At 36.5% G+C, this 17,440-nt stretch overlaps 3 protein-coding genes across 4 annotated transcripts; 2 read left to right on the forward strand and 1 right to left on the reverse strand.

Annotated features, from left to right (window-relative positions):
* The first annotated feature begins 1,544 nt into the window (after nucleotides 1–1,544).
* LOC116002077 (glutathione S-transferase T1-like) lies at nucleotides 1,545–4,381 on the forward strand. Its single transcript, XM_031242088.1, has 7 exons — nucleotides 1,545–1,775; nucleotides 1,942–2,015; nucleotides 2,387–2,447; nucleotides 2,894–2,947; nucleotides 3,055–3,134; nucleotides 3,769–3,974; nucleotides 4,082–4,381. The coding sequence occupies exons 1-7, from the start codon at nucleotides 1,711–1,713 to the stop codon at nucleotides 4,262–4,264; spliced, it is 723 nt and encodes a 240-aa protein (XP_031097948.1). The 5' UTR covers nucleotides 1,545–1,710; the 3' UTR covers nucleotides 4,265–4,381.
* LOC116002076 (uncharacterized CRM domain-containing protein At3g25440, chloroplastic) lies at nucleotides 4,068–7,619 on the reverse strand. Of its 2 annotated transcripts, XM_031242087.1 has the most exons (4): nucleotides 6,864–7,619; nucleotides 6,018–6,425; nucleotides 5,353–5,908; nucleotides 4,068–5,081 (listed from the first exon to the last, which is right to left on the reverse strand). In XM_031242087.1, exons 1-3 carry the CDS (start codon nucleotides 7,362–7,364, stop codon nucleotides 5,369–5,371), a joined length of 1,449 nt encoding a protein of 482 aa, XP_031097947.1. In that variant the 5' UTR covers nucleotides 7,365–7,619; the 3' UTR covers nucleotides 4,068–5,081; nucleotides 5,353–5,368. The 2 variants fall into 2 exon arrangements, with proteins under 2 accessions (XP_031097947.1, XP_031097946.1); XM_031242086.1 differs by lacking the exon at nucleotides 4,068–5,081 and having other exon boundaries at nucleotides 5,295–5,908.
* Nucleotides 7,620–11,605: 3,986 nt separating this feature from the next.
* LOC116001061 lies at nucleotides 11,606–13,254 on the forward strand. The gene is made up of 4 exons (XM_031240965.1): nucleotides 11,606–11,791; nucleotides 12,090–12,570; nucleotides 12,684–12,773; nucleotides 12,899–13,254. The coding sequence occupies exons 1-4, from the start codon at nucleotides 11,606–11,608 to the stop codon at nucleotides 13,252–13,254; spliced, it is 1,113 nt and encodes a 370-aa protein (XP_031096825.1).
* Nucleotides 13,255–17,440: the final 4,186 nt, after the last annotated feature.

Here is a 17,440-nt window from a genome sequence, read left to right on the forward strand (position 1 = left end):
TTCAATCCCTATCTTGAACTTATCCAACCAAAAGCATTTTAAGGAATCCAATATTAGGGGACATAGGCATATTGCTTTTGTGTATTAGTATTGGTGTTTTTTTTTATATTAAGTACAATTATATATGAATTGTATTGAATTTGTTAATACTTTTCTTTATAATATACATTTTAATTAGATGTATTTATGTGATTGTATCTAGTATATCAGAAAAAAAATTATCTCTAATTAGTATTGATGGAATTTTGAAATTTGAATTAGAGGATATTTGGGCCCAATTAAAAGAGTTAGGCATATCTATAAGGGTAGGGCCGCATAGCACGGATGCACCTATGCGAGCCGCGAGGTCATGCACAGGGGGGTGTGTAGGGCGAGCAAAGCGCGCACTATGGTTGCTAGACATCATGCATTACATGCAAGTGAAGGTGGTTGCATAACACATCTCATGTCACAAAGCTTTTGACGAAGTAATTAACTGCCAATTAAAGCCTATAAAAGGCATGACAATTGACGTTAGTTCTTAAGGACATTGAATCTTGTTATGAATCATAATATTAAGTCTCTTATTACGTCTATTTGTGAAGTTGTAACATGCCTATAACTCTCCATAACCAATCAAAGTCCTATTTGAGATCAAAGTAGTGCAAGAGTTTCAACATCTTGTTGCAAAATCTCATAATCTTACTACTCTTATGAAGTCTATTCCCTAATTTTATGGATGTTTGCGCTAAAAATCCATTTAGACACCTTAAAAATTTATAATACATGATATATTTCATTATATCAGATATTGTGGAGACAAGTGTTAACATACTTGATACAACTCAAATAACATATATACTCATATCATGTATTTTGCAAATGAGTATTTTGCAAAGTTTTATCAAATTTGTTATGTAAAATTTTATGGTATATTAGGTATGGACATTATATTCATAGAATCATAGTCCACCTTAGTTCATAAAACATACATTGTACTTGGTTGATGGTTGTGGGCTCTTGAGTGATTTTGTGGGGACTACATTTTATTGCAGCTTATACGAGTATCCATAACAGTAACTTTTTCAAGGTTTTTGGAACAGTAGTTGCTGAGATGGATGAAAAAGAAATAAAGAGAGAGAAGAATGGATTTGGGCTGCAAGAAGTGTTTTTTGAAACAGTAACTGTCAGCCTTGGAATCCAAAGCTTACTCGCGCCAGTCCGCGTCAGGCACAACTAATGCGCCCTACTGGCGCATGTACTGCACACGCCTGCTGAGCGCGTCAGTCGCGGGCTGGCAACTCCTTTTTTATTTTATTTTAAAATTTCCCTTTGCTTCCATTTTCTCTTTATTAATCACATTCACAAAAACTATTCAAAAATCACAAAAAAAAAAAAAATCTATTCGTAAGGATGCTCTAAGGCATAATTATATGTTAAAATACTTTTAAAAAATATTTTATCTGTTCCTAAAAAAAAAAAAAAAAAAAAGCAATTTCGGCATTGGTTGGCAATTAGTTTCACAAACAAAAGGTCTGTTAAAATAGCGTTTATCTTCTACAAAAAATTGCAATTTTTAAAAAAAAATATCCAATTTCATATTGAATTCGCCGTCTTTATCCATATTCTCGACTTTCTACCTCGCCAGCAAAACGCAAGTTTAAAGCTCCGGATCCACGACTCAGTGATCGCCATCAGCGAGAGAGAAATCGTGAGAGGAAAACAGCAGAAATGACGTTGAAGCTGTACGTAGATCGTATGTCCCAGCCTTCTCGAGCTGTTCTTATTTTCTGCAAGTAAGATTCTTGTTTCTATTCATGAGAACTCCGCAATTTTGTCCCTTCAAAAGATTTAATTTCCACTATTTTCTTATACAGTACAAATTTTTGTTTGAAATACCCACATTTTTTTTCATTTAATTCGTGCTAAAATTAATGTTTCTTGAATTTTTATTTGGTGAAGGGTGAATGGGATAGATTTTGAGGAGGTCATAGTACAGCTTGATAAAGGCAAGCATCGGTCTCCTGAATTCCAAGGTTTGTGTGTTTCTGAGATTGTTTTCTGACTGAAAACTGTAAATGTTTAGAACTGTCATGATTGCGGAGCAACCCAGCCAACTTGGTAATCACAAAGTTTGAAGTTTGACTCTAGTAGTGATTTATTGGTCTTATTGATTTGAGCCAATATACTATCGGTAATCTAGACTGGTTTACTTTTTCAAGTTGGTCAAACAGTTGGCTTAGTAATCGGAAAGTTTCAAATTGGACATTTGGTGGGAACTGTCTATTTGTTTTATTGGTCTAGCTGATCAACTATGAGTAACTTAGGTTGGTTTAGCTCTTTGTGGTCCTTTGCCGGCTAGGGTTTCTTTAGATAATTTATGTTTTGTTTGGCATTTTCATTGCAGAAATTAACCCCATGAAACAAGTGCCTGCAATAGAGGATGGAAGATTCAAACTGTTTGAGAGGTACTAGTATTTTCTTGATTTCTTAGTAGAAACAATCTTTATTGTTTCATATCATATTCTGCACTGTTGGGAGCTTGGCTATGGAAGTATAGAGTCAAAATGGACATATTTGGTAGGGGTGGAGAAGGAGATGATGGCCGGTGTGATTCTCTGTCCAGGTTTAACTGTAATTCTACTGAGGGGGCAATGGTAGATTTACCTCTTACAATTATTTACCATATAATAGTTACAGTTCCTTGGTTGACCATGGTTATGAGGGTATAGCCTTATTAGAGATATATTGCACTCCCATTGTATTGCTCATAGGTTCCATAGCTTACCCTACACCAGATCAGATAAAAATTAAAATGTCCAAAACACATTCGAAAAAAGAAAACGAAAAACTTTTTAGTTTTATGGCCGAGTTTCAGTAACACGCTTACTAACCACTGTTACGTGCTTTTCAGCCATGCAATTCTCAGATATCTTGCTTGTGCATTTCCTGGCGTTGCAGATCATTGGTGAGTTTGGTTGCTGACGCTTTTGCAAAGTATTTGTAAAATTCTGAGTCTCTGTGCTAGCTGTGCTGCCTGATTTCTACCCGCCTAATGCATTGTCGTCTTTGAAGGTACCCAGCTGATCTATACAAAAGAGCAAAGATAGACTCGGTGTTAGACTGGCACCATGCTAATTTACGCCGTGGTGCAGGTGCTTTACCTTTTTTTTTTTTTTTTTTTGGGTTAATAATAAAGATTGCCTTGTCTTCCTGCCCATGACTATGATTAAAATAATTTCCCTTAAAATAAGTTGTTGATTTAATTATGGAATGTTATAAGTTTAGGATGCAATTGGTGAAAACCGATGCTAAAAGAAATATAGAGTATCAAATTGCTGTCGTATTCATCATCCCAAAAATAGAAGCATGTGTACATGAATTACTTTTTCATAGGCTTATGGGCTATGGCAGCTGTGAGTAAATGTTAGTATAAATACTAGCATGTCGGATCAGCTGCATTGTTGTGGTGAACGACGTGCAGTTGGCATGTGAGTTATGGATGGCTAGAAATTATAGGCTGCTCTGACTTCATTTACCTAGTTTTCTGTTTGTTTTCAAATTGGAGAAATGTACAAATAAACGCATTCTCTATTTTCATTTCTCCAGTTACTAAACGCACTCTATTTGTCTTGATGACAAATGAGATGGTGGTTAACTACTAACATAAGTCGGTTGAATTTGTAATTTTATATATGATGAATTGATGATCAGTGTAATTTGCAATTGTTGCATACCTTTTTTTTTTTTTTTTTTTNCTTTTTTTTTTTTTTTTTTTTTTTTTTTCAGTTGGGTATGCTTTAAATACTACACTTGGACCTGCACTCGGCTTGCCATTGAATCCACAAGCAGCGGCCGAAGCTGAGAAAGTCCTGTTGGCATCCCTTGATAAGATTGAGTCCTTTTGGCTCCAAGGAAATGGACGTTTTCTGCTGGGAAGCACCCAACCGTCCATTGCAGACCTTAGCTTAGTTTGTGAATTAATGCAACTCGAGGTAGGGGAATATTGCTTTTGTCGTATTTGTGTGGAAGTGCTCTGTAGGATTGTGTGGCTTTCTTGCTCAGATAATGCAGGCTTTAATGAGAGCTTTTGGCGATTCAGGTCGTGGAAGAGAAGGATCAGGGAAGAATATTAAGCCCATACAAGAGAGTTTTGAGTTGGATTGATGATATGAAGAAAGTGACGAGTCCACATTTTGATGAAATACACACTGTTCTCTTTAAAGTCAAAGCCAGGCTGCAGAAACAAAGATCTGCAAAAGCAAACTTGCACTCAAAGATGTAAGACATTGTGGTTAATTGATACTGACCTAAAGTAATGTTGTAAGTTTGGTCCTCAATCTCTCAAATGTACCAAATAAGATGAATCCCTCAAAAGTAAAATGCATTTTTGTTGCTTGAAGCGATGAAGAAATTTATTAATGAAAAATGTTGGGCACAACCTGGCCAAAGAATGGAAAAAGATACTCAAAAGAACCAAGCCCTAAAGAGAAAAATCTGAGATTAGCATAAATCTAGTGAAAGAAGTCCATTCAATCACATACCAGATCACCTTGCACCTTGGAGAACTGGCATCTGCTATACCAACAAAATTCTTCTGCAACAGCAAACTGCACTGCCACATCTCCTAATTACCAAATATCATCATCAGACACATTTGTAACCGTCAAATAAGTTTCCGTACCATACTTGTTCCCTGACGAACTACTTCTGGTGCTGCTTGCTTCATAGGGTTGGTAATACACTCTGCATCTTCACTTGTCTGGGATTTAGAGATCCAAGCAAACTTTACCATAGTTCCAAAGCTGTTGCTAATTTTTCTCAATATCCTGCTCTGTTCAACCCATGAACTGAAGTGCTAGAGATATTAACACTAGGGACAAGCCCTGCTTACCGATTTCATTAAGTGACATCAATAGTTCAGTAATATCCCCATTTTAACACAAGGATTCTACTAATGTTTCATTCGCTTGTTCTCTTAACGCCCCTTCTCCAATAGTTTCACAATCATATATTACTTTATATACTTTATAAGGATCCATACCCTTAGCCATCATTTCATCACACGGTGAGGTGAAATCGTCATTGATCTTTCCAGTAATCTGCCACAGCCATTTAGAAGTGATGTAAAGGAGACATTTAAGCTTGCTTGCTCTGGTAGCATCCTCCACATATACTAATGATGAACTGATCTGGATTGACCATCTTTCCCAATGACACTACAACAAATTCACCCTAGCATCCCCAGCCCAACCCATACCTTTCCTGTCCCATAACTAATTTTACTTTTGCCATTAGGCAAAATATGTTCAAAATAATCTGGACCATAAAGCTTTTCGTGTTTCAAATTTTCAAAGGAATGAGTTAGCTTACCAATAAATACAGGTTTTCATCTTCTATTTTTCTTCAAAAGTGATGCAGCTTGCAGGATCATCCGATCAACTTCATCTAGATCTGGTGACTTCACATCTCTACCTTGCAATTTCTCTTTCCTTGAATTAGCAGATATTTGACGCAAATGCTCCTCAAAATCATCTGTTTCCCCATTGCTATAAACTGGAAACTTTTCAAATGCATTCAAATATAGAGGTTTCTCATTCCTCTCCTCATTCTCTTCCTCAGACTCTGTCTCAAAAATATCTGAAAGATCTTCAGAATCTTCACCGAGATCAGATTCCATCATTGAATCATTTTCATCATCATTTTCACCATTTTGAGGCATTAATTCATTCAGTTTTTTGGTTGCCTCAGTTTGTAATTGCAAATGGTGATCAGAATCATAATCCTCAGAGCCAATTAATTGGTTTTCTTCGGAGAGACTAGCTTTATTTTCTGCTTGTGCTCGAAGTAGCTCAAGATCCTGCTCAAGTCTAGGTATATATCTCCTAACAGCTCTCAAGGCATCCCTGTATTTGGATTTATTCAGAGCCTGCAGTCAAATAAATACAAAGGGACCCTCATTGGTTATAGTTTCCAAAGTAACCTTATGAGTAAACCAGATAAAATGCATTATGAGAAGTAATTAAGGAATAGAGAACCTTATTCCTAGAAAGAGTGCTTCTGGGGGACATTATCTCGGTTGGTGGTTGAGCATAATTCTTTCCCCTATACATAATAATGGTGTTATCATCCTGAATATCAAGAATGATGCCACCACTTAACCGTGCAAGTTCTGCGGCAATTTCCTTAACCTCCTCTGGAGAGAACGTCTTCACAACTACTTTAAGTGTTTGGTGCCTCTTCCAATGCAGGTGCATGTTAAGGATCACACCCTGGTATATCCCACGTCTTCCAACAGGCACATAATTCTTGCACTTCTGCCCCATCTTCAAAAAGTAGAAGTGTTCTTCGGGTGTCAATATCTCTGGATCATGGGTAGCCTCTGATGTCTCCTTAGGTTCAATCTTCTCTAAGGCTTCAAGAAGCCTTTCTTCTTTTTTGCGCGCCTATGACAAAGATGAAATTACCAGCCAATAAGCTTTAAAGTTACATATCTAAACACAGAATTAATGCACTCCTAGCCTCCTAATTTACCTTCCCCAGGGTAAAATCAATTGGTATTCACAAGCTTCAAATTATACTATGGAGTAATATCTTTCTGAGAATCAAACAACTCCATAGCATAAAAAACCAGAATCAAAAGTTCTATGTAACCCTAAATCACACCACTCATTCAACTTCAATTCAAGATCAGTAGCATATAAATAATTGTTCCATCACTGCTAAAACATTTAAGTAGAGCTGACAGCATTATTATGTAAAAACTTCCTAAGACAAACAATATTTCCATCTATACAGAAAAAATAGTTCCTAATTCAAGTTTTTCTAGTTCCAATTTCTGTTTCACTTCAAGAATCATTGAACCAGGTGATAAAGGTGTTTACCTTTCTCAACTTGTAAACCAATTTCTCCTCAGCAGTCATCCTCTGAAACTCTTTCTTCTTCTTCCACCTGAAGAACTTCAACCATCTCACCACTGCCCTTTTACCCTTCAGTTTCTTCCTCTTCACTTTAGCTTCCTTAGCCTGGCCAGAACCATCAGCAACAGCAATGCTTCCACCACCACCACCTCCTGATTCCGGAGCTCCGAGAGCTGTGCATAGAAACCGACCAAAATGTATCCACCCGAAATTGAAATTCTGGAATCCATATTTTGGCCTGATTACAGTTCCTCTCCCGAAATCCTTGTATATCAGACCTCTTTTGGGGCAGAGTGCAGCGACATTGCATTGTTCTCGTGAACCATATGAGGATAACAATCGCACCGAATCAGATTCGAATACGGAGCTCAATAGGCCGGATTGAAGATTGCTCGGAAACTTTTTCCGATTGAAAGAAGAAAAAGGTGAAGTGCGGAAAACTCTTCTGGAGAGAGTCGACGCCATTGAAAGTGGGAGAGTATTGCGGGGATAAGGATATCGTTAGGCACAAGAAAGAGGAGTAGAGGACTCACCAGCTAACTGAGCCAAGTGCCAAGTTCGAACAGCCAAGTGCGAAGAAAAATACAATCGTCGCTGAAGAATCGATGTTGTCGCCGGTTGCCTGTCGCTCGTCGGCGATGGTTTCTTAAGAATAAGCTGCTGTCGCCGCCGCTGATTGTCGTCGGACTCGCCTGTCGCCGCTGCCTGTGTATAGTTAGTTGTTTTGCTGTTTCTTTTTTCAATTAGCAATTAAGGAAATACGGAATTTAGTCATTTAGGGATTTTAGGACTTTAAGATACTCCGTATTTGCAAATGAACTCTCAAAAAAAAAAAAAAAAAAAAAAAAAAAGATATCTGCAAATGTGCTTGTGGTCAATATCAGGGATGTCAACGGGGCGGGGCGGGGCGGGGCCGAGGAATGGGGTTCCCGTTCCCGAAATTCCTTCCCGTTCCTCGTTCCCGTCCTCTTTCTTACGGGAATTATTCAGGGACGGGGAATTCTCGCGAAATTTTTTTTAAATTATGACAATTTAAAAAATAAAAAAAGAAGAAGCTATTTTATGAAACTGGGAGAGTGCACAGTTGTCTCCACTGAGCCTCGAATCCACTACCATCATCTATGTGGCAGTGTAAACTGGGACACCCGGTGCCACTAAACCACAAAATCTTTGGCTATATATATATATAAACGGGGATCGGGGTCGGGGACGGGGAGGGCGGGGATTGGGAATTTCTCCCCATTCCCGCCCCCGTTCCCCGAAATAATTTCTCGAACTTGCCCCGTTGGGGCGAAGATCAATTTTTTCCGTTGGGGCGGGTTGAATTGCCATCCCTAGTCAATAACAAGGGATGACTCTCCCATATAGAGGGGCAAACCAGGTCCACCTTGTAAGGTGGGTCCAAGTTCATGTTCAAAATTTTAGAATTTTATATTAATAATTTTAGAATTTTATATTCACAATTTTAGATCTTAATATACAAAATTACATTATTCAATATTCACAATTTTTGAACTCTATATTCACAATTTTGTTATATAGATTCAAAAATTACTATTGAATATAGAGTTCTGAAATTGTGAACATGGACTTGGGTCCATTTTGCAAGGTGGATCCGGGTCCATGGCATAACAACTGTATGGGAGGTTATGAGATTAATTCTTAAAGATTCAACTAATGGATTGTTTATACATTTTGTAATGCTAGAGATGTCTCACATGACAAACGGAAGGTATGAGACTCTATATTCTATATTTTATTTGGAGAATTCAAAATTAGTTGAAGGATTTCAAGAGAATCAACTTTATAGAAAATGTGAAGAATGGGATTGAAAATATTATATTCAAGATTTAAGAGTTCAAGAAAATAGATGAAATGACAAATTCATTATCAAGACAAATTGGTGTGCTCAAAGTCAGCATATTACAAGACATGCATGCGTGATTAAGAGAGTTAGAATATTTTATTGAGACATCAAACAGAATTGTATGATCAAGCACATGAAGCTCACTACAATTAATAACTTAGAGAATTATTCATTCTTCAACGGACAAATTCTCTATTTATTAAAGAAGGTCAAATAAAGACTATTCGGTGCCACTAAGCATGTGCAAGGAAACTTAAATCCCGGGGTATTTTAGCAGCTTATGGACGATTGTCAAACGGACAAATTTGCAACAAGAAGAACTTGTGGAAGTCTTCCCAACTATAAATATAAGACCCCAAAGCNAAAAAAAAAAAAAAAAAAAAAAAAAAAAAAAAAAAAAAAAAGATATCTGCAAATGTGCTTGTGGTCAATATCAGGGATGTCAACGGGGCGGGGCGGGGCGGGGCCGAGGAATGGGGTTCCCGTTCCCGAAATTCCTTCCCGTTCCTCGTTCCCGTCCTCTTTCTTACGGGAATTATTCAGGGACGGGGAATTCTCGCGAAATTTTTTTTAAATTATGACAATTTAAAAAATAAAAAAAGAAGAAGCTATTTTATGAAACTGGGAGAGTGCACAGTTGTCTCCACTGAGCCTCGAATCCACTACCATCATCTATGTGGCAGTGTAAACTGGGACACCCGGTGCCACTAAACCACAAAATCTTTGGCTATATATATATATAAACGGGGATCGGGGTCGGGGACGGGGAGGGCGGGGATTGGGAATTTCTCCCCATTCCCGCCCCCGTTCCCCGAAATAATTTCTCGAACTTGCCCCGTTGGGGCGAAGATCAATTTTTTCCGTTGGGGCGGGTTGAATTGCCATCCCTAGTCAATAACAAGGGATGACTCTCCCATATAGAGGGGCAAACCAGGTCCACCTTGTAAGGTGGGTCCAAGTTCATGTTCAAAATTTTAGAATTTTATATTAATAATTTTAGAATTTTATATTCACAATTTTAGATCTTAATATACAAAATTACATTATTCAATATTCACAATTTTTGAACTCTATATTCACAATTTTGTTATATAGATTCAAAAATTACTATTGAATATAGAGTTCTGAAATTGTGAACATGGACTTGGGTCCATTTTGCAAGGTGGATCCGGGTCCATGGCATAACAACTGTATGGGAGGTTATGAGATTAATTCTTAAAGATTCAACTAATGGATTGTTTATACATTTTGTAATGCTAGAGATGTCTCACATGACAAACGGAAGGTATGAGACTCTATATTCTATATTTTATTTGGAGAATTCAAAATTAGTTGAAGGATTTCAAGAGAATCAACTTTATAGAAAATGTGAAGAATGGGATTGAAAATATTATATTCAAGATTTAAGAGTTCAAGAAAATAGATGAAATGACAAATTCATTATCAAGACAAATTGGTGTGCTCAAAGTCAGCATATTACAAGACATGCATGCGTGATTAAGAGAGTTAGAATATTTTATTGAGACATCAAACAGAATTGTATGATCAAGCACATGAAGCTCACTACAATTAATAACTTAGAGAATTATTCATTCTTCAACGGACAAATTCTCTATTTATTAAAGAAGGTCAAATAAAGACTATTCGGTGCCACTAAGCATGTGCAAGGAAACTTAAATCCCGGGGTATTTTAGCAGCTTATGGACGATTGTCAAACGGACAAATTTGCAACAAGAAGAACTTGTGGAAGTCTTCCCAACTATAAATATAAGACCCCAAAGCTTAGCAAGAGAAGGGGGTGAATGCACGAACAAAAAAAAAAGTATAATTTCCAGTGTGCATATTCTAAGCTTAAAAGAGAAAAGAATTACTCTGATTCTTTTAAAAGTCTAGCACTAAACAACACCACCATCTTCCAAAGAAAGCTCTGTAAGACTATTATAAAAGGTATTGAATGATTTAACTAATACTTTCATAGAAAACGTTAAAATACTAACCTGATTCCATGGAGTTTGATGAAGCTTTGAACCATTTCTTCTTCATCACTTCATGCTCTTAGTATTTACAGAACTTTTTTTCCTCTAGCCTTTCACGTTATGTTTTCCCAGGTGATAGGATAGGAAAATAGTCTATGCCCTTATATATTGCATGTTTAACATATAACTGGCATTTCAATATTGATTATTGAAATTACGGCAATAATGGGCCATAAACCCATACAATTAAATAGGTTTCAATAGCCTCATTGAAAGGCAGAGAGAGGGGAATAATAACTCCTGTGTGTGTGTGCGCGTGTTAAGAATCATGTGAGAACAGTACCATAAGAGAGAAATAAAAATCGATCTCAGCCTTACATTCGTAAAAACTAGACGAATCTAATCAGATTTAAAAAAAAATGCAGTGGCATTTTTGTAATTATCATCAACATACTATTCAATTTTTAACAACTAAATATGCAATTGTCTGCAGTTTTGTGGTGACAGGTTACACTCTTGGGGTGGAGACCACTTCCATAAGTTCAGGGAGAAGATTAAGGTTTTACGCAAAGATTAAATACGTCTGAGGGGTCTCACGGGTCCAACTTCTTTTGCAGAGTTCTAGCTTATGGAGTCTGAGGTGTGTCGGCTGGAGGTTTAGGAAGATGCTTTTTGGAGGCAGAGAGCAAAGCAACACTGGTTGAGAGGTGCAGATGCCAACATGAAGTTCTTTCACATGTATGCTTCTACTCGTAAAAAGAAGAATACTCTCTCTAGATTAAAGAATGAGTTTGGTATGTGAGTTGGGGGTGATGAATTGAAAACTGTTGTGCTTAATTATTATCGTGATATTTTTGCAACGAATGCTTCTTCATCCTCTGTGGACTCTTGATTCCATTGTTCCCTGTGTTTCGCAATGCCACAATGATGCCCTCCTCAAGCCTTTTGAGGTAGAGGAAGTAAGATCTGCTTTATTTTCCATGTTCCTTGACAAAGCCCCAGGGCATGATGGGATGAATCCGGGTTTCTATCAACATTTTTGGGATGTGGTAGGGGGGATGTTTCGTCCTTTGTGGTTAACTGCCTTAATAGCCGCTCATTCCTGGACGGACTCAATGATACCAATGTAGTGTTGATTCCAAAAAAGAATCGTCCATAGGAAGTGTCTGATTTGCGCTCTATTGCCCTGTGTAATGTAATCTACACGATAATAGCTAAGATGGTGGCCAATAGGATGAAGCCTCTGTTGGGGGATATAATTTATGAATCCCCGGGTGCTTTTATCCTTAATAAATTGATTACTGACAATATCTTGATTGCCTCAGAAGTTGGTCATTATCTGAACAGGAAACAGTGTGGGGTGGTGGGTTGGGGTACCCTCAAGTTGGATATAGCCAAGGCTTACGACCGTTAGACCGTATGGAATGGTCCTTCCTCCGTAAAATGTTGTTGGCTTTGGGTTTCGTAGTTGAGTGGGTAAACCTGATTATGCTTTGTGTCACCACGGTTTCTTATAGTTTCCTAGTTAATGGTGAGAATGCTGGCCAAGTTATCCCCACCCATGGTATTCGGCAGGGTGATCCCCTTTCGCCTTATTTGTTTATTATCTGTGCAGAGGGACTCTCCTTGTTACTGCAGCAAGTTGAGTCTCGGGGATTATTTCATGGTTGCAGGGTTGCTAGGGGAGCTCCTCCTATCTCACATTTGTTTTTTGCATATGATAGCCTCTTGTTTTTTAAAGCAATTGTCCAAGAGGCATGTGTTATTAAGCAATGTCTCAATGAGTATGAGGATATGTCAGGGCAGGCAGAGAATTTCCATAAGTCCAGTGTGTGCTTTAGCAGGAACACCTCTATGTCTGATAGGGAGGAGGTGGCATCAGTTTTGGGGGTCATTCAGGCTCCTAACTTTGGAAAGTACTTGGGACTGCATCATTCACAGGGAGGAATAAGAGAACTGTTTTCTCATACATCGAATATAAGATAAAGCACAGGATTGGTACTTGGAATAAGAGACTTTTGTCCCAGGCAGGTAAGGAGGTTCTTTTGAAAAATGTGGCTCAATCAATGCCTACTTTTCCATGAGTGTTTTCTTACTCCCTGAATCTGTTTGTCTGTCTATTGAGAGGGCTATAAACCGGTATTGGTGGTGATCAGGTACTGATAGGGGTATTCATTGGAAGGCTTGTGATCGTTTATGTGTCCCCAAGAAGTTTGGTGGCTTGGGTTTCAAAGATTTGAGGGCTTTCAATTTGGCTATGTTAGGCAAGCAAGCTTGGAGGTTTTTAACAAGGCCTCATACCTTAGTGGCTCGAATATATAAGGCTAGGTATTTTCCTAGATCCTCTTTTATAAATGCTACTTTAGGTAGCTGTCCAAGTTTCTGCTGGCGTAGTGTTGTGGCCGCCCATGAGTTGGTTTGTAGTGGGGTTAGGAGGAGAGTGGGGAATGGTGCTTCCACCTTGATCTGGGAACACCCCTGGCTACCAGATGATCTCACTCCAATGATTTAGACAGTGATGCCCCAGGAGCTTGATGGTTCTTTGGTTTCCGGCCTAATTGACCCAACCACATGGGACCAGTATATTCTACATGATATTTTTATTCCTAGTGATGTGGAGCGTATATTGAGAATTCCAGTAAGCCCTGCATATGAAGACTCTTGGTTTTATAGATGCATTATTGGTGAATTTGCTATTGAACCTGAGATTTTTGATAAGTGGTTACATTTTTTGGAGATCAAATCCCCCCCCCCCCTAAGTGGAAAACTTTTATTTGGAGATCTCTTTCTAATATCCTACCCACTACTACTAACTTGATTTTAAAGAGAGTGGATTTAGACCCATCATGTCCAATGTGTGGTCTTGTTCATGAAAACACAATTCACTCTCTTCTCTTGTGTGCTTTTTCAAGATTGGTTTGGCATGAATCTTCCATACCCATTCATAATGTGGATGGTCATAATTTTTGTATGTGGTTTTCTAATGCAATGCATGTGCTCAAGGAGGAGGAAATATTTGTGGTTGTGGCAGTGCTTTATTACATTTGGAGAGCTCGCAACAGCGCGGTCTGGGAAGGTTGCTTGCCGCGTCCCAAAGCTGTGTGGCAGATGGCAAGGGCGTCGGTCACTGCTTGGCACCAGATTCACCATTCGTCCGCTACAGCTCATGCGATTCACCATTCGTCTGCTACAGCTCATGCGTTGTCACCTCCCACTGGCGTATAGGCTGTTGCATCCCCCAACAAGCTGGACGACGCTACTCATGCTTCTTCGATGTGGGCTTTCTGCCAAGTACCAAGAGAGCCGCGGTGGGTGCGGTTTTGTTATCGCAGGAAGGGTCTTTCGTAGCTACTCTCAGTGGACTTTTGCCAGGTTGCTTCTCCCCGCTTATGGCAGAATCTCTGGTTTGCAAGGAGGTGCTACCCTGGATCAAGGATCGTGGTCTCGCTTCTGTGGATCTCTACACCGATTGTTCCCATCTTCAAGGCTTGTTAAATGCGAATCATATCGACCTCTTCTCTTATGTTGCATTTTCTATTGACGCCTCAAGGGCTATCATGTCGTCTTTTAATTATTGCTCAGTTAGTTTAGTTCCTAGATCAGCTAATATAGCGGAACATTCTCTTGCTCCTTCGGCCTTTTCACAGGCTCGCTTGCTGTATTGGGAATCTTTTCCGCCTGACTCTATTTCGTCTTTGCTTTAATCTACTATCTTTCAGTTGGTTTTCAAAAAAAATATGCAATCCTAGTACGTAGTAAATTTTATAAAATCAACAAAAGCTAAATTGTTAAATCTAAACCGTAAATGCTATACCTTAAACAGTAAAAAGTGAACCACTAAACCAAATAAAACAAAAAACTCAGTCATAAACTCTAATATCAAAACTCTAAGTGCAATACAAGCCTAATATATTTGAGCTCGAGCTCGACTTGGTTCGATTACGTAACGAGCTGATTCGAGCTCAAAGTTGATCGATCCCAAGTTGAGCTTTGACCGAGTTGCTTGAGAGCGGCTTGACTCATTTGCAAGCCTAGTTACAATGCACATCAAGGATATAAATCTCAATTTAATTATAAAGAGCCAAAATATTCATGAGTGAAAATTCAAAAGGATAAAATTGAGTCATACCAACAATGGGATTGAGACATGCCACACAGAGAAGCAATTTAGTGTTCGTTTCAGTGAAATAATTATTTAACTCTTGAAGTTGTGTATCAATCACGACATAGAACACATAAGTATCGAGATGTTCGTTTCATTTTATTCCTAATTAGTATTACATTTGAGCATGTAAGTATGACATTTGTTCATATAAGTGTTACACTTGCATCTTGATCCGACCCGACTCGTCTCATGGTGAGACGGTCTCACACAAGTTTTTGCCAAAAAAAAAAAAAGGTTAACATTTGTATAGTTGAGGATAAATCTTGACAAAATTGATAATCAATGATAAAAGTGGTGAAATACTTATAGTTGAGGGACCTAATAGGGTATTAAATCTATTATTAATGATAATCATAATAATTATTACAATTTATCATTAAATTGAAAATGTTTTTTTTTTTTGGTAAAGGGTCCACCCACGTTCGCTCCGGGAGGCACAGGAGAATCGTCACCTGTGGGAATTGAACCCGGGTTCTCCCGAAATTCCTCCCCACAAAGAGAGCTCACTTGCCACTTGAGCTCACTTGAAAATGTTAAGTGTAAAAGAAAATGATTATAAATTTAAATATGATTTATAATTTAATTAAAATTTATTTAATTTAAATATATACTCCGTATCATTTTATAGAGATTGTGAATTATTTGTAGAAGTGAGTTTAGTTTAAAGTTTTTCTTTTCTTTTCTTCCAAACGATTTGATACATCATTTTTTTGTGGATATCTTTTCATAAAGCCTATAGCATAAAAAACTGCCACACAATTTGATATATATATATATATATATATATTTTAAAATAAGTAGTTGAAAAAAATCAAAATAAATTATTGTACACAGGAAAAAGTTGTAGGAAAGGAATTGATTTAAAGATATGACCGACAAAATAAATAAGGCTGGATTTGGAGTTTGGACATTCTAGAAAAAACACTTTTTGCAATTGATTTACCAGAAAATCAATTTTATGTCTTATTTTTCATTTTTCGAAATGAAATTCAAAGAAACAAGTTTTCAAATCTTCTTTTGCTGATACATACACCTATAGAGCATTCAAATTCAATTTAAATTCAATTAACTACTAGATGGAATATTCTTAAGAATTTATTAGACAAATAGAGAATACTTCTCCAACTTTTCACACTTGAGAAAAATAGAGAATATTTCTTCAACTTTTCACATTTGAGAAAAATAGAGAATACTTCTACAACTTTTCACACTTGAGAAACAAAACTTAAAAATATCCTTCATTTAGTTGGTTAGAAAATGCATCCTAATTTTCATTTTGACTTTATTTTTTGCTTATATTAGTGTGACTAGACATTTTTACTCGCAATGCATGAATATTTAAATCTAATATTAAAATTATTAAAGAAAAAATATTTATTAATAAAAATAATTTTAAAATATTATTTTAAACCCCTCCATGCTATTCATGTGAAAATCATAGATATATGATTTGATAAATATCATAAAATAATTATTGCAATATCATTTCCGTATATAATGAGAAAATGAAAAACAATTTAAATAGGTGAGCTAATAACATATAGAATATTCAAAGTCAATTCAAAATTCAATTATTTAGATGGAGTGTTCTTGAAAATTTAAAAAACGGCAAACATTTTTCTAAACTTTTCACACTGAATAGACGAATAGTAAAAATATTCTTCATTTATTCAGTTAGTAAACACACTCTAATTTTCATTGTTAGTTAGACTCTATTTTTTGCTTATATTAGCCTAACTAAACATTTTTATGCACAATGTGTGAATGTTTGAGCCTAATATTAAAAGAGGTTATAAATATTTACAAATAAAAATATTTATTAATAAAAATAATGTTAAAATATTATTTAACCCCTCATAACATGTGGAAATCTTAAATTTTTAAAAATACAATTTGATAAATATCATAAATTAATTAGTACAATATCACTTCTGTTTATAATAATAATAAAAAATAAATAATTCAAATACGTGAACCAATGATTTCAAAATGAATTAATATACAGTTACAGATAAATATAGCATTATTACTACGAAAAAATAATTTTTAATATTTTTTAACCCCTAAACATGCGAAAATTTTATATTTAAAAAAATAAAATTTGATAAATATCATAAATTAATTATTGCAATATCATTTCTGTTTATAATGAGAACCAAAAAAAAAAACAAAAAAACAAAAAGAAGAAGAAATAATTCAAGCACGTCAGCCAATAAATTTGGATTAAAATTAATGGATTATTACTTTTTTGGTAAATCCACCATCGTTCCACCCAATCTTCACTCCGAGAGGCACGAGAGCTAACCCAAAGAGAACCGTCACTTGTGGGAATCAAACCCGGGTTCTCCTAAAATTCTTCCCCATAAAAACAATTCACTTGCCACTTGAGCTACCCCATTAACTTATTAATGTATTATTACTATTAAATATATGGCATGTACTCAAAAAATATGGCATAATTATATTGTGATGCTATTTACTTTAATTAATTTTATTTATTTTTTTAATGAAATGATTTTTTTTCATTAGTTTT

The sequence above is a fragment of the Ipomoea triloba genome, chromosome 13, assembly GCF_003576645.1.
Source record: "Ipomoea triloba cultivar NCNSP0323 chromosome 13, ASM357664v1".
Taxonomy (NCBI): Eukaryota; Viridiplantae; Streptophyta; class Magnoliopsida; order Solanales; family Convolvulaceae; genus Ipomoea; species Ipomoea triloba.

Coding starts and splice junctions, on each gene's coding strand:
- LOC116002077 (XM_031242088.1), top strand. CDS start 1,711: ATGACGTTGAAGCTGTACGTAGATCGTATGTCCCAGCCTTCTCGAGCT. Junction 2,948..3,054: donor CCTGGCGTTGCAGATCATTG/GTGAGTTTGGTT, acceptor TCGTCTTTGAAG/GTACCCAGCTGATCTATACA. Junction 3,135..3,768: donor TAATTTACGCCGTGGTGCAG/GTGCTTTACCTT, acceptor TTTTTTTTTCAG/TTGGGTATGCTTTAAATACT.
- LOC116002076 (XM_031242087.1), bottom strand. CDS start 7,364: ATGGCGTCGACTCTCTCCAGAAGAGTTTTCCGCACTTCACCTTTTTCT. Junction 6,426..6,863: donor TGGTTTACAAGTTGAGAAAG/GTAAACACCTTT, acceptor TCTTTGTCATAG/GCGCGCAAAAAAGAAGAAAG. Junction 5,909..6,017: donor GCACTCTTTCTAGGAATAAG/GTTCTCTATTCC, acceptor ATTTGACTGCAG/GCTCTGAATAAATCCAAATA.
- LOC116001061 (XM_031240965.1), top strand. CDS start 11,606: ATGCTTCTTCATCCTCTGTGGACTCTTGATTCCATTGTTCCCTGTGTT. Junction 11,792..12,089: donor ATCAACATTTTTGGGATGTG/GTAGGGGGGATG, acceptor TTATCTGAACAG/GAAACAGTGTGGGGTGGTGG. Junction 12,774..12,898: donor GAGACTTTTGTCCCAGGCAG/GTAAGGAGGTTC, acceptor GGTGGTGATCAG/GTACTGATAGGGGTATTCAT.